General features: G+C 39.8%; 1 protein-coding gene across 1 annotated transcript in view; it reads right to left on the bottom strand.

The window, feature by feature from the left end:
• The window catches only part of TG (thyroglobulin), a 171,220-nt gene that overhangs the window by 123,333 nt on the left and 25,428 nt on the right, over positions 1 to 22,459 (bottom strand). The window contains exons 15-22 of the mRNA XM_009881055.1: positions 21,702 to 21,813; positions 19,980 to 20,180; positions 15,776 to 15,985; positions 13,414 to 13,568; positions 12,723 to 12,879; positions 8,218 to 8,442; positions 2,645 to 2,794; positions 340 to 510 (exon numbers count right to left, since the gene is read on the bottom strand). Coding sequence (XP_009879357.1) covers positions 340 to 510; positions 2,645 to 2,794; positions 8,218 to 8,442; positions 12,723 to 12,879; positions 13,414 to 13,568; positions 15,776 to 15,985; positions 19,980 to 20,180; positions 21,702 to 21,813 — 1,381 coding nt within the window. The remainder of the gene's footprint in view (positions 1 to 339; positions 511 to 2,644; positions 2,795 to 8,217; positions 8,443 to 12,722; positions 12,880 to 13,413; positions 13,569 to 15,775; positions 15,986 to 19,979; positions 20,181 to 21,701; positions 21,814 to 22,459) is intronic.

Genomic DNA, 22,459 nt, shown 5'->3' with positions numbered 1-22,459 from the left:
ACTAAGAAATTCATCATTTTGCTTCTCTCCCGTTAGCCCTCTCGTTATTCTTTTGGGTTTCCAAGCAGAGAGCGGGAGATCAGCATACACCAATAGCTGTCAGCCATCTGAGAGTGCAAAAAACCTGTTTCTCCCTCTTCCCTTACAGGAAATGACTTCCCCACTGTAATCAAGAAACACAAAATTAAGGAGGAATGTAGCTTAAGGTAGAGGGCACAACTCTGGGAAAGTGAATCCCCGTAAGCTAGCAAGCCAGCTACGGAGCAGTAAGTCTTTTCAATAAGGAGGTTTCACTCATGTGGGGTCAAAACATATCCAAAATATTCTTCTGACACTTACCTAGGCATTGGTAGTCTAAAAGGAGATCATCTGTTTCAGTCCAGTCCAGTGCTGCTCCAAAGTTATCAATGCAAAAGGATTTCTTAGTGTCAGGGTCTTGCTGGGAAGGTCTATACTGGCCATCTTCACCACACTGCAGACCCTGCTCATTGCTTTGACAGTATGTGATACCTGTTACAAGCAAAAAAGACCAAAAAAAAAAAAAAAAGGTACTTTGATAATATTGTCACTGGGTTTCACATAAAGGTTCTGGTTGGAAGTCTCTAGAGGTCATCTGGTCCAATCCCCCTGCTCACGCAGGGCCACCTAGAGCTGGCTGCCCAGGACCGTGTGAAGACAGCTTTTAAATATCTTCAGGGATGGAGACTCCACAACCTCCCTGGACAACCTGTGCCAGTGCTCAGCCACCCTCGCAGTAAAAAAGTGTTTCCTGATGTTCAGAGGGAACTTCCTGTGTCAGTCTGTGCCCATTGCCTCTGGTCCTGTCAATGCAGTGGGATAATGTTTCAATGCTGCAGGACAAAAGTGCTCTAAGTACAGCAGAAGCTTCACTAAAAATTAATCTATGATTTTCATTGTGTTTCATGCTCTAAAACATGGCAGTCTCACTGCTTTGTTGTTATGGCAATTCATATTCCAAACATTTTCAGGATTCTCTGCCATGGATGAGACTTCATTTATGCTAAGTGCTGTAAAGCAAAGAAGTACAGAGAAGGAACTGTATTTTCCTACAGGTTTGTTCAGTGCCTACTGCAATGGATCCATGAAATGTTATGAACCAAGGCACAAGAGCCATCACATCAATTTCTTATTTGTGGCTCCCCCACCTTTTTTTAAATTGTCCCTTTCAGTGGGAAAGAAAAGGTCTTCACACTCTACTCTTAAAGAATGAAGAGGTTTGATTTTAATTAGCAGTATTTTCCCCGACTACTTAACATTTTTAATGATTTGGAAATATTTAGAAACCAAGTTTTTGGGCTCCACAGAGAAAGAAATCTGGAAATTTGACCAACATCGAAGACAGCAGCAGACAATCCCAGGTGGACTAACCCAAGGGTAACCACCTTGATGTCCTCCTTTTGAGTTGCTACTGGAGCCAGTGAGGCTTATCTATGTATGAAGAAACCACCAGAGTTTAGTGGCAACATCAGCATTGCTTCAGTTCAATGCAGAGGGCCAGGAGCTAAGGTAGTTTAGGAAATGCTTCTCATCCTTGCCACAGAGACACAACCTCTGGGGTGAAAACAAGGTAAGCAGCAGAGAAGAGAACACTTCAGCCCTCTTATTTTTCCTGTGCTCTGTGTGTGAGTCAATAATTTCTTTTTTTTTATCTGGCAGCTAATGCAGGAAACTCTTCAGACTTTCAAAGGAGACAGCAGGGAAATAAAGAAAGAAGAAAGCTAAACGTGTACAACATGGCCCTTTGGAAAGGGCTGCCATTGAGGCTCAGCACACAGATAAGGTGGAAACTAGGCAGGGAGTGGGTTTAGTTGCAGTCACTTTCAGTAAAGAAAACTGTAAGTGCAGTAAAGAAAACTTAAGGAGCAAACCTGTAAGCACAGGAGTCCCACAGCTACACAGGGAACACATATGGAAATGAAGAATCACATCTCAGTCTACCATCTATGTCAAGATGCATTACAATAAACCTGTTTTTTTTTTTTATCCCACCTAAGAGAATAAACAGGTTGAAACAGAGCAAAGTAGTCCCTATACTCACCAATACTTCCAACAAACTCATTCTCACTACTCACTTTTATTGTTACCCATGAGCTAATTCTGCAGACAAAACTGAATTTGGACTTCATAAGTGATTTTCTTTACAGAACTGCATGCAAACATAAGTCACTTAAGCTGAATACATCAACTTTAGTGAACATATCGATAGTTGCTTTGTGAGAAGTATTTTTATTTGCAGGGGAAAGAGCTGCACAAAGACAAGACTACTTTAGCATTCATGAAAGTGCCAATAAATGAACTTTGTAAGACGTTTCTCAATGATACTAAATACCCAGGTATCATTTCTGAGGACAATGAACCTGTCTTAAGGAACCACAAGATCCTGAATGAGACTGACTACTCATTTCTCATGCATTTTCAGTCAAAACACCAGACAGCTTTTTCTGTCTTTGAAAAACGTCTTTGAATATATGCAGAAGAGATCATATCCATCCAAAGAAACCCAGAGGGAGGATCTTTTTTTTAAAAAAAAACTTACAGATAAAAAAAAAAAAAACAACAAACAAACTATTAGTTATTTGAAGCCAGAATACAAAGGATAATGGAAGAAACGAGTTCAACTTACAGTGATCAGCACTGAATGCCCCATAGGAGTTGGTAGTTTTGCCCACAGGACACTTGATACAGGAGGAACGTCCTCTCTGATACTGATAGTAGCCAAGAGGGCAGGGAACACATTCATCATTCTGGAAATGACTGCCTGGAGGACAAACAACTGCAAAGAGAACAACCACCTTCTTACTTTTTTTGAATCCAACCAGTTCAGGCATTTGCACACGTCTGTGGGGGTTTATATATAAATATATATATATATATATATACACACACACACCATGCTGGTAGACTTGCCATAGGCTTCAAGCTCTTAATATACGTATTTCTAAATGGTGTAACACAGGTAAACGCTCCTTAAATGTTCATTAAACTCACCAATGACTGGAACGTAAACCATGGTCTTTTTTTCTCAGATGACCCTAAAAATGTTCTTGAGTTAGCGCCCATCAAGCTCTTTGGAAATGCCAAGTCCAGGCCTGATTTCCATTTGTAAAATCCATTTGTAATCAGATAATGCACTTTGTGGGTAGGTTGTGAAAGAAAACAAAGGGACACAAACTACAAACAGAGTAACTTCTACAAACACTACAGACAGAAACAGAAAGACTCCTAGGAGTAGAAACTCCAAAAACATCATCCAGAAACCCACCATATGGTAACACTTTCATTCAGAATTCCTGGTAATGAAATTTTTGGGAAGGACTTCCAAACTAAACAGTAATGCCTGGATTAAAAGTCACTAGTTGTGCACACGACATCCCAAACACAAAACAAAAAGATATTCCTAGTCCGTATACATATCATTTTTCAGATCAAATCAGGAATAATATTTCCAGCTGACCTGTTACACATTATAAAGAGAACTCTTCATCTTCCAGGAGGTCATGAAATACTGCCTTTCCTTCCAGATCATTCGACTGAACATTAAAGCCGAAGAGGTGCAGCCACATTTGCAGGACAATACCTTTACTTGTTATTTCACAGCTGCTTTCCAGATGTAGATTTCCTTCAAAACACTATCAAATGTATATTTTGGGACTTTGACAAGGTGCAAAACTTCATTTCTGTTCTTGCCCTACATCTTAACAGCAGTTTAAGCTTGTATGGGAGAGAAACAGTAATGGAAAATTGGCCATCTCCACTACGACCCATATGATGAATTGCTGTTCTGGCCAACACACCGGAATATAAACTAATTTAACTTATAGGAGCACTTAAATTAGAATATACTAAAAAGACAGCTACTCTCAAAAAAGGAACATATCTTCCTTCATCTGCTTTAAAGGGTCCAATGGGAACGCCTAGGATGAGACAACTGTGAGACTAAAATTTTCCTCCCAAGTACAAATCAAGACAATTGCTCTAGGTATAACACATATCTAAAATCAATTACAGAACCAAAAAATCCTGGATCAGAGAGAATTCTCCTTTCTCATGCATGTTATTTAATACACAAGAGTGTCTGATACATTTTAAAGACATTTTCCAACACATGCAAAAAGGATCATATTTGTTTCAAACGAGCAACAGTAGAAATTAAATGAGTAATCCATGCCTGAATTGAAGACAAAACGCAAACGATGACGGAGACTAAGTAAGCAATTAAAGTTTAAAAAGGAACAAATTAAGTTTTTCAAAGCATTCTCCTTTTTTTGTAGTCATAGTCATGATGTGAAAGTAACATCTGTCTCCAACCACATTTTAAGCAAGCAAAATTGCCTTTTCTCTCACACATTAGATTAACAAAAGGGCACAAAGAACAGCAAAAAATGTTGGGGCAGAGAAGTATGTTTTCTAGACTCTATTACTCTCGAAGGCACGTATCATTTCAGCTATAGGTTACACTCAACACAATTACATAGAGGTTAAGTTTGATTTGGGAACTCAGACAAACCATCATACCCTACTATTTTCAAGCTTGAACATTCATTTTTTTTTAACAATGTAGGAGACTAGAAAACAGCCTTGAGCCAAAATATCAGAGCTAAGGGCCCAAAATCTGTACCCCTAGAATAGGAATAAATAAATAAATAAATAAATAAATAAATAAATAAATAAAATTCAAACACCCAAAGTGAATCTGTTGCTCACAGAATCACAGAATGGTAGGGGTTGGAAGGGACCTCTGGAGATCATCTAGTCCAACCCTCCTGCCAGAACAGGGGCACCTACAACAGGTTGCACAGGACAGCGTCCAGGCGGGTTTTGAATGTCTCCAGAGTGGGAGACTCCACCACCTCTCTGGGCAGCCTGTTCCAGTGCTCTGCCACCCTCAAAGTAAAGAAGTTCCTGCTCATGTTCAGATGGAACTTCCTATGTTCCAGTTTGTGCCCATTACCTCTTGTGCTACCACTGGGCACCACTGAAAAAAGACTGTTCCCACTCCCTGGCACCCTCCCGTTAAGTATTTTTAAGTATTGATAAGATCCCCCCTCAGTCTTCTTTTCTCTAGACTAAAGAGACTCAAGTGCCTAAGCATTTCCTCCTAAGAAAGATACTCCTGCATATCAGATTTTTAACCTTGCCTCATTTCTAACAAGACTTGGGCTTCTGCATACCAGGGGAACAACACACCGAGTCGCAACTTCCAGGCTAAAGAACAACTCACTGGGGAGACACAAACCAGCTCTGTGCAGGGGTACCACTCCTTACAGTAGCCTCATTTTACTTGAGAGCAGCTCTCACTATGCTAAGCATGCTTAAAGACTATCACAACAGATCATTACCCAATGCTTGCACTGCTCTTTCCTCTCTCCAGGGATACTGGAAAACTTTGGGATAACAGATTCTTGATCCAGATTATTACAAATGAAGTCTTGATTTGCCAGCTCAGCTACAAATCAAGCACATTATTTGATCTGGGTTACGCTCCGCTCCAAGCAATTCTGATAGAATCACCAAGCTTTCTAAATAATGAAAGAACCAGCATAAAAATATGTAATAAATCAAAGATAGCTCACAAATGGGCTTCAGGCTTTCTCCTGAAATAAATGGGGGGAGAAGGGTTGAGTTGATAGAGCTGCCTCTTGGACAGTTTCCAACTCTCTTCTTTTTGACTGACACCTTAGCAAAAAAAAAGTGTCTTTTGTCCCTTTAAAATTTAGCTAAAATAAAACTGTTATCTCAGACTCTTAAGGAATTATATTCATAAATACCTGTGGGGTAAAGTAACTCAGTCTACAACTGAAACAATGAAAAATGTCACATAAGAAAAACTAACACATGATAAATGTTACCCATTTAACAGGCTGAAAAACATGAAAGAAAGCCACAATAGACGCAAACCTAAGGAAACAGATGACTGTAAGGAAAATACATGAGAGGTGAAGAGGCCGGTTCATGCAAAGCTGTATGTTCCTAAATGAAAAAGTTGTTTATTGGGAACACCAGAAAGCTGCCGCTACTAAGAACTATCAATACTTTCTGAAGCAAGGGGAAATGTCACTTACAGTGAAATAAAAGCAAATAAATCAATAAGATCAGGATCTGAAAAGACAATCTGAATTTCAAAAAGAAGGTGAAACAGGAAAGGGAAGAGACTAAAGAATCCCTGTCACCCTCACGCAACTTTGATTTCTGTAGTCATTGATGATAACTTATTACTACTAGTCCCTATTATTAGTAGAGAAACAGACCCAGAAGGATAAATGAATATACCCATAATGCAAAATAAAGCTGAATATTTATATATATACATATTTTAGAGGAACCAGAAACTGAATTCCTAAATCCCCTCTGGAATAAAATACACAGTCCTACTACATAAACCACTGTCCAGCAGTGTATCTACCATGACATCTCAGAATACAAAATCTCTGCCAAAAGCTGGAGCAGAAACTCTCTCTTTTCTGTGTTTCGCTGACAAGCCTGTTCTATTAAGTGACTTTTTCTACAGTTAGCTGGTTCAAATATGCATGAACTAACTTACAAGGTAAATTAATTCACTGCTTCCTAAAGGCCTTTATCCCTGGCAGGAAATATTTGGCAGAAAGTTCCAATTCTTTCCAAGTTCTGCTCTAAGTGATGGACTCTACTTAATAAATAATGATACCTTTAATCAGTACAAAAGTACATCTTGTTAAGTAACTGCAATTTGTTACAGAGTCCAGATCCTTAGTAGGAATTAATCTTTGTTCTGCATGGTGTATTTAAATAACCAAAATCTGAAGTGTTTCAGACTATGGAGATGAACTGAAACTGCAGTCAATTTACCCTTAAAGGTCCAAGCTGGAAACTGCAGCAGTTCAGAACTGATTCATCACTGGATTACTTTGAAGCCCTTGCTCAGGCATTAGCAGGCTGTCCTAACTTAAAAGGAACCACCATACCAAGCAGGGAGCTAAGTTGTTTTCATGTATTTTGATTTGCTCTTAGCATCTCTAACTTAAGCTGCATAGCATTGAAGTTTTCCAGTCTGAAAATATTTCCCATTTTGGATAAATTATCCAATACCTGAGACTGTTGACTTTATACTCAGCAGTGGCACATCCCTCCTCTGTTCCCCCCAAAAAAGGTAGATATAATGTCAGTTTGGGATGTATTCATAAGGAAGACACAGAATCATAGAATAGTTTGGGTTGGACGGGACCTTTAAAGGCCATCTAGTCCACTCCCCCTGCAATGAGCAGGGACATCTTCAACCAGATCAGGTTGCTCAGAGCACCATCCAACCTGACCTGGAATGTTTCCAGGGATGGGGCTTCTGCCACCTCTCTGGGCAATCTGGGACAGCATTTCACTACACTCGTAAAAAAAAATTCTTCTTTTTACCCCATCTAAATCTACCCTCTTTCAGTTTAAACCCATTACCCCCTGTCCTATCACAACAGGTACTGCTAAAAAGAATCACTGAGGATAACCGGGCCAATAAGAACAGTCAGGGTTACTCTGTAGGAGGGCTGATGTTGATAGAAACAAGAGCAGGGATCTTAAGGCAAAGACTCTTTGGCAGCATGACCTGGTACACAGGAGTGCTAGGCACAGCCACGAGGATCCATCAAAAAGGTAGGCTTGGCAGCCCTAAGCAGGATGTTGGCAGAAAGGCAGCCTGTTCTAGGGAAGCAGACTAAACAGAAGGAAAGATGATGAAAAGAGGGCAGAAGTGCAATCATGTCTGGGTGTTGGCCAACACTGAGAAAGCTTCCATCTGAGCTGGTTGGAGTTGGCCCAGGAGCTCACAATCTCAGGACTTTTGCCATTTCTGCATCTAGGTTTCTATTCTGGGTAATATATCATCATCTGAAGCACTGGCTACATTATCTTTGTGAAATCTTCTTATTAAGTATTACATTACAGAAAGACCTTCTAATACCAGACAGATCTAAAAAATTCCCAAAAATCTCCGCAAAACCTTCTATACTATGTCAGCGCCGTGATACCTATTTCCAAACCATTGGTTCAACTCAAGGACTGAACAGTAAGCAAAGCACTTATTCCCATCTCTCCCCAGATTTATCATTCACATGGGCGCTTTACACCTTTCACATATTAACCATAAACACAAGTTCACTGATGATTTTCTAACTTTAGATTTATAGTGATTCCTAACAACATCAAAGAAGGGAAAGCTAAACTGAGACATACCACAGCCTTGTGAATTTGGGACTGTTTTCCCAGGAGCTGAAGTTCTTCGAAACCCACGTCTACATCCTAGCTGCACACTTGGAGACAGATCAAACTCTTCATCACGGGGAAAATCAATGAAAGAATCTGCGAGGAATTGCTTGGAGTCCAAATGCAGCAGAAAACCACCATCCTCAATCTCTTTTATAAATGCTCCAATGAGATTTTCTCCAACAATTGCATTTTCTAAAGGGGGGAAAAATACATCAAAATAGCATGAAAGAGATTTCCAATATAGTAACGGATAACCACACAGAAACTGATGAACTTTAAGTTGAAAACACAGGTAGGCAGAGAAATATAAGCATGTTAGCAAACAGCAGATGAGAATGAACATGTACAGTGCCTTCTGATTAAGGTCTTAATCTCAATATATGTAGAGGGTGCTAAAGAAACAGTAAGAAAACCCCAACAAAAAATGGCATATTCGAGAACTAAAACATCAGAGAACAAAACTGAGTTACAAAAATTCAGCAGAGGAAAACCAGGATTATCTGACATTCAGATTTGATTTATTCCTGTTTTTTTCAGTGGGTATCATTTGCTTCTTTTTCAGCATTTTGATGGTTTGTTTTCGAAGGCCAGTTTCTGTAACAATATAATAAGCACCTTCCATCACACTACTGATATTCAACATATTCACCTATGCAAGAGGCACACTCTTTGCAATTGCCAAAGCTGGTATTTAAAGCTGGAAAATGGTGAGTGCCTTTCCTACTGTCGATATTCTTAGTTGCCCAGACAGCTTCCCTTCCAATGACCTGTGCGACAATATTCAGTGCTCGTTCAAGAGTGAATTCCCCGGTTTGGCTGGACAGAGTTACTACAAGAACAGTGTTCCCAGTGAATTTTGCTTGCTGTCACGTTCTGTCTATCCCTGAGGGCTTTGTGGCACTGAGTGAAATGTTGGTGTGGTTTACTGCTTCAAATTTCATAGGATGGTTTAGGTTGGAAGCGACCTTAAAGATCATCTAGTTCCAATTTGCAAGACAAAGGCTTCCAGTAGCTACAGGTGATGAGCAGCCCAGTAACCCAGCAAACGGGAAGTCCTGCACCCTATGTACTTTGAGTTTTGTCACTACACTAATGACCTTGGATGTGGAATTTTCACAGGGAGGATGTTATATACATCAAGAGAGCGTGAGGAATGTCACAGCTCACACACTGTACAAAGACTTTTGTGACTGACGTGTCCAAGGCAAATAGCAGAGGGTGCCGCTGCCTTCTCACGTTTCCTGACTTTGCGCTGTAGCCCACAGGCGGCTTTGAAGTTGTGAGAGGAGAGAATTTCACAGCCAGGTATGAGGCTCCGGCGACGCATCGCTGCCCTCCTGCCCGTGATGAACCAATTGCAGACATAAGATGGTTTTTCTGAATGATCATCCTAGACCTTTAACGCAGAAAGGGGCGGTGCGCCCTCTCTTCCTGAATATTGGTCTGTAGCCAATTGCTGTTATTTTCCCCTTTGCAGAGGAGGGACACAAGGTTTTACACTTAAGGGTTAAAGTGAACAGACCTCACATTAAAGCTGACAGCTTTGTCCTTCTATTCTCAATGCTCTGTTTCCTCCAGCTTTGAGTAACCTATCCTTCTGCTTCACTGACACATACTATAATCAACAAAATAGCAGTTAGTTTTGTTCCACCCCAAGCCAAAATGATCCTTAGCTTGCGAGCAAGTAATTGGAGATCACCACATAGCCAACACTTTGCAAGTGTTTTGCCAGGACTTGTCCCATAATTGAAAGCAGGAATAGCAGATTAGCTTTTTATTCAAGCAAATATCCTTCCGAATTGCCTGGTGACTAGCTGTAGCAGAATTAAAAACAACCTTGAAATGACAGCTGGAGGGAATTCACATGTAGAAAAGAAGAAAACAATCAAACCAGTGAGAACCCACTTAGGTCTATTGATTTTCCTTTACTCTAAAATGTTTCCCCGTGTTCAAAAGTTCTTAACACTATCATTAAATGTTACCCTTCTTATGACCACATTATGCATGCGTGCATATATAATATCCTTTACATTTGGAGTACATGAACAAGTGTTTAACTGTAGCATACATGTTCATGAATTGCAATTAGACAGGTACATCCTGTAACATCTCAACAGAGAGTAATTCAGTGTCTGATGGACATGCCAGCCACAGACTCGCTGGTAACTTCTGACATGAGATGCCTTTGTCCAGCCCTTCCAGCACAGCTGGCCAGTGTGGGGACACACTTCCCTGCTGACGTGGGACCTGGCTGCTGGCCCAAGATGAGCTTCCTGGGGCCTTCAGCACGCTCTAAAGCATGGCAGATACAATAGTGCTTCCCTGGTTTTGCTACTGTTTTACCGCATAATTTTTGAAATTTAAGTTACTACACATCTCATACTTTGTTAGATTTACTGGAAGTTCTTATTAAGCCTTTTTCCAGGTATACCTTTAGGTATATACCTATATATATACCTCATACTTTGTTAGATTTACTGGAAGTTCTTATTAAGCATTTTTCCAGGTATACCTGTACGGACTTGGATTTCTGGGGTGACAATACATTTTTTCACATACAGAAATATCCTGCAAATAGTTGCATCTTGCTTACTGCAGTGGGACGAAGTTTAATTTAGGGTTTGCTCCTGTTGAATGAATCTCTAGTTTCAAATGAAACAGATCATACTGTTACCTAGAGTTTATATTGGCCAATGAGAAAGTAAGAAAAGAGAAATCGTAAAAGTAATTTTTTTTTTTTTTTTTTTTTTGCTTTAAGGAAAATACAGAGCACAAAGACACAGCTTAAAATAGCAGTTGTATAGGGTAGGGATTGATTTCCTCCTGTCTCACTGATGGGAACTGTTTACTGAATGTTCACCCACCAAAAGCTCATTTTTATAATCAATCATTAGTACTTTTGCCTGTTGAACAAAAAAGAGAGAAGTTCCTTCAAGCATTCCTTTTTTAGAGCTGAGGCCTAAGCTACAAAGCCAAATGGCATAAGCTCTTTCAGGAAGGGATTTCCACAGCCTCGGAATTTAGTACATGAAAATATCTGCAAGAAAAAAAAAGTAATGAAGCATTCACAAGTGATTTAGATTTGGGGCTCTCCATTGGGAACGTATGCATCCTGTCCTTCTATTTAGCAATTTTTTTCTCTGCTACTTCACAGGAGGAAAAAAAAAAAAAAAGAGCAAAACTTCTCAATTACCCATGAAGAAGCTAGGAGAAAAACAAAGCTATTTCAGTAACGTAGATTTTCAGGTCAGAGAGATGATCTGCTTAATCTGTGTAAATACACCAGAAAACACCTTGAACAGAAAGACCCAAAGCTGCTTTAGAAGGTAATGGAAGTTGATGGTGCCAAGAGTATAGAGAGAGCAGGTTCTGCTCTGCCTCTTCTAAAACCATATGGCCATTCCCGGAAAAACAATTTTAGTACTACAGAGAAATTATAGTGTGGAGAGGGTCAAAAATGTAACGCCCTCAAAGTGGAACATTTTCAAAAATAAAGTTTAATATAAACCCAAACACACTTATAGTTTGATCCACCTTCTGCAAACTACTCGAATATTCATGTTTCCCTTATAATCTGGAGCAGCTGAACAGATGTAAACACAAACAGAGTGTAAAGCCAGGAACCACACGACCACTGCAGCCGCTTTCTGCGACCTGAACACTTTTGAATTAGATTCTGATCAGGCCAAAGCTGCTGTAGGGCACATGTCTCCAAGTCCCAGAGTTAGAGGGAAGGACACGTGCAGGCAGAGCTATTTATAGTTAGTGCTGAGAACAATATTGAAAAAGCAGTAAAAACTGAAGAAAAGGTGGCAAAGAGAGCATTTGAACTTGGGATATGTCTTTTACATCTTTTATTTTAATGGGAAACACTGACTGCTGTGAAAGAAGTTCCTTACACCATCCCTAACCTGCTTAGAAACCACAGCAAAGATCTACCAGTCAGTGGTCTCTGCAAAATTGCTCTAGGATGTCTGAGGTAAGGGTTATTCTTTAGTGTCAAAGGTAATGTAATAAATAGAAAAAGGAGAAAAAGAAAGAAAAAAAAAAAACTTGGAAGAAACTAGTTGTGGTTTTTGGCAGTGTGTGAATTGTGTTTCTCTGAGTCCAACCCAATAAGGAACACAATCTTTTCCACCACCTAGGACCTGTCCAATGGAAATTAACATCTGGGACAGTTCAGTTCATGCCCGATAAAGTAATTTTTAATCTCAGTTAAGGAAGCTGGGAGAGGCAGTCCTATCTGAAAGAAACATTCAATTATAGCTCATTTCCACTGTGTAGTCACAGCCTGAAAAGAGAAATATATAAACACCAAAAGATGAAAAACACAACTCCAGTGTTATAAAGACAATTACGGTGAGCATTTATAGCATCTTTCTAGTGCCTCCTAAGAGCAGACACAGGGAAGCAAAACAATTAAAAGCAAAGCAGGTTTAATTCATAGAAATAGCAGAGGAAAAGCAACTTACCAATATCGTGTAAGTCAGGGAGAGAAGTTGCTGGGATGTTTTCCAGCTGAGTCCTCCACGTGACATTCACCCCCAGGCGGTCCACACTCAAGCATTCGACATAGACAGTGGAATCATCACAGACCGAAAGCGAGCCGGTATTTCCAAATGCATTTACCTTGAATTCAAAATTAAATGAAACCACAATTAGTCAACCAGAGAACCTTCTCGTTCTTGTCTTTCCCTGTTCAATTGCACTGTGCCATGCTCAAAGGCAACATTTTCAAAAAAATGTAAAAACATTCTTCTTTCTGTAAAAACAGAAGAAGTAGTAGGAAAAGATAATTTTAGGAGGTCATTTACTCTCTGTTAGAATAGTCAAAGGGGTCTCCTCCATCAAAATGTATTTTTAATAAATAGTGGACTGATGCGATATGACTTCTATGGCTACACTTAAACTGATCAGCTGATGTGGGGTCAGTGAGACTAAACACCCTATTTTCTCAGCTATCCACATGACGCCAACCTTAACAGATTTCATGGCACTTTCTGCTCTTTCATCTCTCTCAAGCAGGCAAAGTTCTACCTTGTGTTTCACCATTTTTTTGGTTTTGTTTGTTGTTTCTTTTTTTCAATACAAGAAAAAAAAACCAAACAAAACAACACCAAACAAAAACCCCAACAATAACAGAGAATAAGGAATTGAAATTACCTGGAGGTGACATAAACCACGAGCCTTCAACTCATCTAAAATAAATATCTGGAATGCCTGGAGTAATCCAGAGTAGTCAGAACTACAAGTCTTCTCAGGAGGCAGCAGTAGTTGAAAGTGTGTTTGAGCTTGGACTGTCTGAAATAATTGGAGCTCTAAAAAATAAGTAGAAAGGGCATTTAGTAGCCTCACTATTTAATGTAGAAACTGACTTCCAAAATTACTTTTAGAGACGTTGATTTGGCATTTTGATCTTGCAACAACAGCTTCTCCCCATTTCTAGGTGAAAGCAGTAGAGTTGTCGGTAGTAAATAATAAGCAGCAAGAGACATGTTTGATAAATATATATGTTGTGCATTAGGCAAAATGCCGGGTGATATAGTTATATAATAATAAAGATTTATTTTACACTGGAGCACTAACTCACAGAAGGATAAGGAACAATCTGGATCACTAATGACTTTTTATAAGACTTGGCAGATAGGAATTTCCAGAGAACTAGATGAAAGCTGACATTATGCCAATACTTAAAAAAGAAACAGGAAGACAGGAATTATTGACCTGTCAACCTCTGCTTCTTTTAGACACAATCATGAAAGGATTTCTATTAAAAAAAAAGGAATTAAATTATTAAAGCAATTAATACTTATTCAAAGGGGCTTTCAGAAACCTAGCTTGTCAAATTAATGGGGAATCAAGTTTTAGGAGAGAATAAATTTGACTGCATAATAATGGCATTGACGTGGACAAGGGCCTTCCAATTTTTTTGATAGCAAACCAAAGTGACACAAATCAACCAAATCAATGAGGAAACCTGTGATCTCATCAGTCACAAAATGAAAATCTATTTATCTAGTTTTCAGCCAGAAAAAAAAGGTGCAAATTTCTTGCCTCCTCTGGAGTTACGCTGACCCCAGCCTTCACGGAGGGTTTGTTATCTCAGATTCAGCACAGCAGTCATGCTGTCATGTCACTTCCAAATGGAGCTGGTTCTCATCCCACCAGCTTGGAGAAGCAGCAGAGCTCTCTCTCCCTCATTCACCTCCCCTCCAGACCCTTGCTGCATCCCTGCCCCTCACCCCCAAAACGAGCGGGGAAAGCTTGGAGAGCATCCAAGGAGAATGGTGGGAGGGACCAGAGAACACAAAAGACTGCTTCTTGCCGCAAGGCACAAAGCCCTCTATCTGTTTAGCTTATCAGAGAGTAGTTAAGAGCTGACTTAACCACAATGTCTAAGTGTAGGCATAAGGAAGAGGAAATAAGATTTTTAAGAGTGTGGTTATTATCCATTGGAACAAATTGCTAAATGTTGTGGTGAATTCTCCATTATTGTGAAGTTTATTCAATGGCCTTCAGATGTGTTGGGATTTTTCCTCTCTCCTTAAAACCATGATCTACTTCAAAAACAAATTACTGTGGGATGTCCTTAGCTTGCATTAAACAGCAGCGTGTATTCAGGTTGCCACACACTCCCCTCTGTCCTTATAAACAGTTATTCAACTGCCATCAGACAAACATGAAAGTTATTTCATAAGATGCTACAAAAACCTAGCAAACATGATTACAGACAGACAAAAGTCTCAGTCTGAAATTTGAAGTTTAAAATAATTTCCATTTGGAATAAAAGACCTGGGCTACAACTGGAAATACAGATGTTTCCAGAATGGTTTAACCCATTCTGGAGATGAAGAGTAGCTGCAAACTTGGCATCAAGATCTGTATTTCTCAGTTCAGCACTGCCACGAATTGCCATTTTGATCAGAATATATGTCTATTTGAAATAATTGAAAAGGCCAACATTAATATGCAATTACATGAGTTCTGAATAGACAACTGATTCTTTCAAGAATTTCAAGTGCCATTTTTTTCTTGAAAGAAAAATGGTTTGAAAAATGCCACAAGTCAGCCTACAAAGATAACAATAATCCTGAAGAACAGACTTCTACAAAAAGATGCAGAAGTAACAGTGACTCGATTATGCAAATAAACAGTCAAGTTCTGCCAAATTCAAACATCTGGTGCTCATCTGTTCTTCCAGGACTAAGTGGATCCATCAGAATCACTCCATGGTGCCAGCATCTTTTAACTTGCAAAGAAAAATCTGCATATAGATTGAATAACTATTTATAGCTGTATTATTACTGAAAAGCAGGACTGTTTCTGGTATAGGAACCAGCCCAGAGACAGAGATGAAGATGGCAGAAGACAGGGCCAATCTACTGCACCTTAATTTAGCAACTCCCACATAACTGTTGTGTCCTATTATTGCCATTCACACAGCGGCTTTGTGATGACAGCGCATTTTTGTACATCTATTTAGATTCCCCGCTGCCCTTCCCAACCCAGGGCAGTTCAGACGTACTCTGGCAGGCCTGGTGGAGCGGGGCAGCCGAGACCCATCGACGCTGTTGCACATCACATTGAAATGATGTGCTGGACAAGGCACTGTGGAAGCCCTGGCGACACACCAGCCAGCACTGCTGAACGCCTGAAGTTTGCTCAGAAATGTTTTCGCAAAATACAGCTCCGTTGAGAACCGACGAGGCACCGAATGGCAGAGCACACTGAGGACCTTTAGGCACATGAGAAAGGGGATATATTAGTGGCACACTATGAAGCACTTCTAGTAAAATTCCTCATAACCCTCCTAACAGAGAAAACCTAGGCAGGACCCTACTCGTCTCAACTTGGATCTGGTTTGATGTCAGCATGGTTCAGTTTACTAAAGCTGATGAAGAGACACATATTGACTTTGATGGGTAATGCATTGAGTCCAGAAAGCTACGTGCATGTTTTATAAGAACAGATAAGTTTAAAACAGTCATGAATAAGTTTAAGCAGGAAATGAGAAGGAGGTTTCTAACCATCAGCAGAAAAAACCTTTACAAAATATAGCCAGTGGAAATAGGCAGGGTGAAAAAAAAGTCTCAATTCCCTTTAGAGTGAAGTTTGAAAACTTTAAGATCAGGAGCTCATGACTATGGTGTCTTCAACAGCTCCAGGATGCTTCTGGTGACCCAGCAGGTCCTTAACCATAGCATACAGCTTTGGAGTTGGAGCACAAAATTTACCCTATCGACTCACTCGGCATCAATACAGTCATTTCAACCCTGCTAGCCCACTGTAACAGGCTGTTACAGCAGGATAACAACAATGATAATTAATTTCTACTAATCAGTACAAACCAGTTGCTTCACTCGACGTTAGCCAAATCCCAATCTAATAACTGAATACTAGATATATTATCTAGTAATAATCAAACACTTCTGAGTTCTAGAGCTACAAAACATAGGAAGAAAAAACAACTTCCTCACTTTGAAATAAATATAAAGAAAAAGCTGCTCTCATATCATAGAAGTCACACACTTGATGTATGTATAGTTTCCAAACACCTACGTGCAGATCAGTCCCAACCTCCCTACTCACTGGCAGGAGGCAAACATTGCTGATAGTTCAAGTCTGAGCAGCCTCTCTCTCCCCTTCTGATGGAGATATCAAAATAAATTCCTTAACTTAGCAGCCACTTCAGTTAAAGCTTGAAACACTGCAGGATGAACATGGGATCCAGGGTGCATGGTACATCTTTGTTTTCCAACCCCGAGCATTTCAATGGCAAAATAAAAGGCTTTCATATCTGTCTCTCTGAATTGCCAAACACGTCTTTTCCAAGTCTCCTTTCGAGCATCTTTTCTGCAATAATTGTAAACTGAGCCACTACATTCCTTCTCTTCACTCATTGACTCTCTATCCAGACTCTTTTTCAGTAAAGGTGGAAACCCGCCATCCTTGCTTAACAAAGTTTTAATAAACCTCCCGACATTTTAGGACCAAAAGATATCACTGTAAGAGAGATAGTAATACTTATCCTGACCAATGTAAACTATATCCACCATTATGTGTCAATTACATTAATATTTCTTTACACAAAGCATATAAAAATCAGTCTGTGGTCTCTTTATTGCTCAAACACATTTCTATATCCCCAAGTCAAAGCCAGTCTCAGCCGTATGCTGTCTTTTACTGTCTGTTGCAACAAGAGTTGGTGTGTGAACTAGGGAAATAACCAGCCCCCAAAACATAAATGATGGATGGTTTCCTGGTGTGGTTCATGGGTTTCCATTCACAATCAGTAATTTCCTCATTTGTCCATCTACATATGTCATCTCATTTACTATCATTATCAAGCCTGCACCATTCTGTCATTCTATTTCTGCCCCAGTTTCTCACTCCTGTAGGAGTGAGTCAGAATCCAGCTGAATACTGACACTTCTTTCAAAGATGTTTCTAAAGATTTCCATAAGGAAATTACTGCCTCCAGGACCTTCTCTGGGAGGCTTCTCTCCTCTATCTCCACTCAGAGCTGTGGAAAGTGGGCATGAGGATGGGAGATGCGTGTGAGGACTGCTAGAATACTTGGCATCATCTCCCTGGTGCATGTCAACTAGAAAAAGTTGGATTCTACCTCTGATGGAAATGATTAAGTTAATGAAAACCTCATTGCATGCACTGGGCACTGTGAAGTTATTACTTGCTGTTTACAGCTGTCTGTTCTGATGTTGGAGCAGAATTTTATCATATTTTCCCACCACAACAGCTTCTTTTGCTGATAGACAAGATCTCCAAGATAGTGAGACAGTACTCCCTTCCCTTTTTTGTGAACAATTATTAGTAGTTCCCAGGACAAGAGGATAAGGCTGGATAGACTGAGGGGAAAAATAACTTTTGCATCTTTATTCTTACACAACAACAAAGTTGTTTAGCATGAAAAAGTTCCATTGCTGTTTCAAAATCCAGGAAAATCATTCAAGATAATTTAAATGGTATTTCTATGCACAAAATAACAAATAGCTTTCAGTAAAGACAGTTTTCCACTGTATTTTCAAAGCAGTTCACTCTCTCAGGTCAGTCATTTAAATAAGAAAGGTCATTGATCATTCAGCCACTATTTCCTCTAGGTACAGCATTATAGGATCCCAAGAAACATCAGACGTGCACAAAAATTGTAAAAACATCTTAAAGGTATATCTCAGGTTACACCTACACCCTCTTTAGAACATATTCCATAAATTCCCTTGGAATTTAGGGAGAAATCCAGAAAATGAGCTTTCATGGAGAGAAGGACATATCAAGGACTTAACATTTGCAACTAGTTCTGACTTTTCTCTGGCCTACTGGAAACTCTTCCTTTTTCCCTGTTTACCTTCAGAGTCTATGGGAATGTCAATCCGTACTGCTGAGTGCCAGGTGTTGTGCTGAGTTCCTCCAGCAGGTCCAAACAAAATAAATATCACCAGGCCCTGCGTCCCACAGAGATACTCGCCCATAACCTGGAAGCAGGATGGCAGCAGCACTGTACTTGTTAGACTCATCAGCTCTGCTTCTCTGAAGAGATGGAAACCTGTACTGGACTGCTACGGTCTTGTGGCTATGCCACCCTAAGCTCTGGAGCTCATCTCTTCAGAGCTCAGTTGGGAATCTCCACACAACACCACAATGCATGGGGCAGATACAACCCTGGGGTCTCCTTGTGGCTTCTCCTAAAATTCCATCCACATAGCTTTCTCTTTGTACAAGAGAGTTAAAAGAAAATTACATTGGTGGTGGTTTCCAAGTTGGCTGAGGAGCTATCTAATCTATTAAAACACCTTACGACCAGTTGGACTGACACAGTGAGGGATTTGGTTGGTTACCACATGTTGCTCTTTATATAGCAGAATCACAAAAGGAAACCGAAGCAATTTCTTATCATGTGGTCTCATTTTCCCAAATCTACCTACAGCTCTCAGTAAAAAACCAAAACAAAACAAAAAAAATAAACAAAAAAAAACCCCAAAAGAACTATGGAAACAGTAGCGTCCTGCAGGCGCTAGTTGAAGTTTTTCTTTTTACATCTCTAGTTTCCACTAATCATTACACTTTGGAGCACAGCCTTGTAGAAAGTTTAATTTGTTTTTCTTCACTTCAGTGATGGAGAGATGTATGAAGGCCATTGCAAATTAAATTTATCCAAATGTCTCCCATTTGGACTTCTCACTGGAAACCATGAGTGAATTCCAATGCTTCGCAGCTCTGGTCATGCAGGAAATACTCTGTGAATATGTAGTGTTTTGGCACATCCTCTTCACAACTCTGGTCACAAGCCAAGAGTAGGAATGGCAGAAGCATACATTTTTCAAATTTTATTTTAGTCAGTTGAATGGCTTTCAATCCCAGAGCCAGCTCAGACTGGAACAGTTTCCAGTTTGCAGTAAGCCATTCAGACTTACTTTCTAGCTCAGTTTTATAGCTGAACTGCTTTAATTTAACCAATTTTATGAATAAGGGAAAGTCAAAGATCCATACCCTTTCTCCGTTCTCCCTGATAAAGCACTTGGAAAAAAATGGACATTGTGCCCAAACAGGTCTGAAATCTGCTATAACACAAAGCATCCTGCTTGAGCAGAAGTCTCTGTAAAGGTCCGAAGAAAGCAGATTACATACAACTAAATACTGGAAAAAGTTAGGATCTAGGTGAAGTTCCAGAGCTGGATTTGCTCAGAAACAATGTGCCTCAAGCAGGAACTCACTTGCACATGCAGGTTTTCCTCCGCTTACTCGCGTTCCTGGCACCTCTTCTCCATTGTCAAAGATGCACCAACAGCTCTCTTGATCCTGGCTGCACTGCACGGGTGAGAAAGTCCCATTGTCCCCTTCACACTGAGGGATGTAGCCTTTGCCAGCTTCTCGTAAGCCAGTTTTAGACTGCAGCATATTACAGACACTAGGACCTTTAAAGAGAGAAATTCATTGCAAGATACAGAAGACAACAAACTGATTATCTGCAGAAATGAACTATATTAATGTACACACTAGTCCTAAACAACAACAGTGTTTTCAGCCTGTTTTATAAGAAGAAAGAAAAGTGGTCATGAAACCGTAAATAATTTGAAGCATTATAGAAACGGGTAATTTTAATTCCACTAGAAAAAAACATGTATTTTTCTAAAGATTAAAGTGTAAGTTATATGAATTTGCATCAGTAAAATCATTGAAAAAATACCAATATTTATTTTGCATTTACATCTTTTTTGCCATAGGTTTGAGAGTGTATCATTTAGATGCTGATATTTTAATTTTTTTTAAAAAAAATAATCTTTTTAGTAAGAATTTTTGAGCAAGGTCATTTTAAATGTAATAATATGATTATTTACATTTTAAAATAGTCATAATGTCTCAGTTTTATACCTTCAAAACTGGAAAGAAAACCCAGTCACGAAACAGCAATATTCATTGTTTCCCATACACAAACAAAAGAGGAACATGAGCATGCGAAACCACACGAGAAGATCCAAAAAAAGTTCAAGTCAAACTTGAGACAAAGTTGATTTTTACTAATTTTGTTCATCTGCAAGTGTCAGAGTAAGCTTGCAAACCTGTGTAATAAATCATTGCACAACTGATTCCTCAGCGAACACAGAGTTACTTATCCCCCATCAGGACTGGTGAACAGCTTCATGGACTTCTCTCATTAGCCCATATATAAGCAAAAGAAAGCAGACTTGCTGGGTCAGATGAAAGTATCATCTAACTCAGTACCTTCTCTTGAGTAATTATCTACTCTTTTACAGATGTTCTGGGAGAAGGTTTACCCAAACCCAGCAGATTATTCTCCCAAGTTTTCTATGGGAGATGGCAAAGAGCAAGTCACTGTCTAAAGAACAGAAGAAACAAGCGCAGCAGAACTGTAGGCTCTTGGTCTGTCTGTACTGCTCAGAAGAGCAGAGCCAGGGCACAGGCTCCAATAGGGCACCCCAATTCCTACAAGCAAGGATGTTTCAACTTGCTGGATCAACCATCTCCTATGATACAGTTCTCTGTCTTTGTTTGAAGATAATACAAAGGTAGTATAGACTTAATTGCATTCTTTGGAGCAGTTGTGGACTGTGTAATATGGACCCACTGACTGCACGTGGCCCAGTTCCCATAGTTCAGGATTCACTGCCTTAGAAAAGTCATCCACAAACCCAAAGAGTTTTCTATTGTGGTAAGAAATGGAAGGTAAAAAAATGTATGGAAGCCTGTTCATCTATGTGCATAGATTCATTAATTTCTAGTGTTATGAAAGCAAAGGATAACTATTTTCAGGTCCCCTTCCAATGCTAACATGCTTGTAAGTACCATGTCAGTGAGGAATTAAACAGTAAGCCCCCTGTGTTTTGTGGGTATCATTCTGAAAAGGAAAGTATATATGCCACAAAGCATGAGGCATTCCCACTGGCATCACAAGCTGCGGGTAAAGCATTACTCACATTCAGGATTGCCATCCAAATCTTTGCTGCCACGCTGAAATACTTCTCCTGACACAGGATCTACACACCAAACATCTGTGTCGGATCTCTGTAGCACAGCGTATTCTCCTGTCTACAAAGAATCAATTACATGTCATTGCAGAGCAATGTATATTAATACAGATGTGCCACAATCCATACCCCAAAGGTTGGTTAAAATATTTGATGATGTTTACATTTGTCCATTAATACAACAAGTTGAAAAGAAATACAAACTGTTAAAATACAGTCTACCTATTAATACACAGACCAAGCCTGAGAGGAGCAGTACACAGACTGAAAGCCCAATGAGGTGAAGTTCTTGTATAATCTTGGTTTGAAATTTCTGTTCCTGTCACAGAATCACAGAATCACAGAATGGTTAGGGTTGGAAGGGACCTCTGGAGATCATCTAGTCCAACCCCCCGGCCAGAGCAGGGTCACCTACAGCAGGTTGCACAGGACAGCGTCCAGGCGGGTTTTGAATGTCTCCAGAGTGGGAGACTCCACAACCTCTCTGGGCAGCCTGTGCCAGTGCTCCACTACCCTCAAGGTAAAGAAGTTCCTCCTCATGTTAAGATGGAACTTCCTATGTTCAAGCTTGTGCCCATTACCCCTCGTCCTATCACTGGGCACCACTGAAAAAAGACTGCTCCCATCCCCCTGGCATCCTCCCTTTAAGTATTTGTAAGTATTAATAAGATCCCCCCTCAATCTTCTTTTCTCTAGACTAAAGAGAC

This window comes from Charadrius vociferus, unplaced genomic scaffold (assembly GCF_000708025.1).
Source record: "Charadrius vociferus isolate BGI_N301 unplaced genomic scaffold, ASM70802v2 scaffold2, whole genome shotgun sequence".
Classification (NCBI taxonomy): domain Eukaryota; kingdom Metazoa; phylum Chordata; class Aves; order Charadriiformes; family Charadriidae; genus Charadrius; species Charadrius vociferus.
The sequence above is the reverse complement of the archived record's forward strand: the minus strand, read 5'-3'. Positions and strand labels throughout refer to the sequence as shown.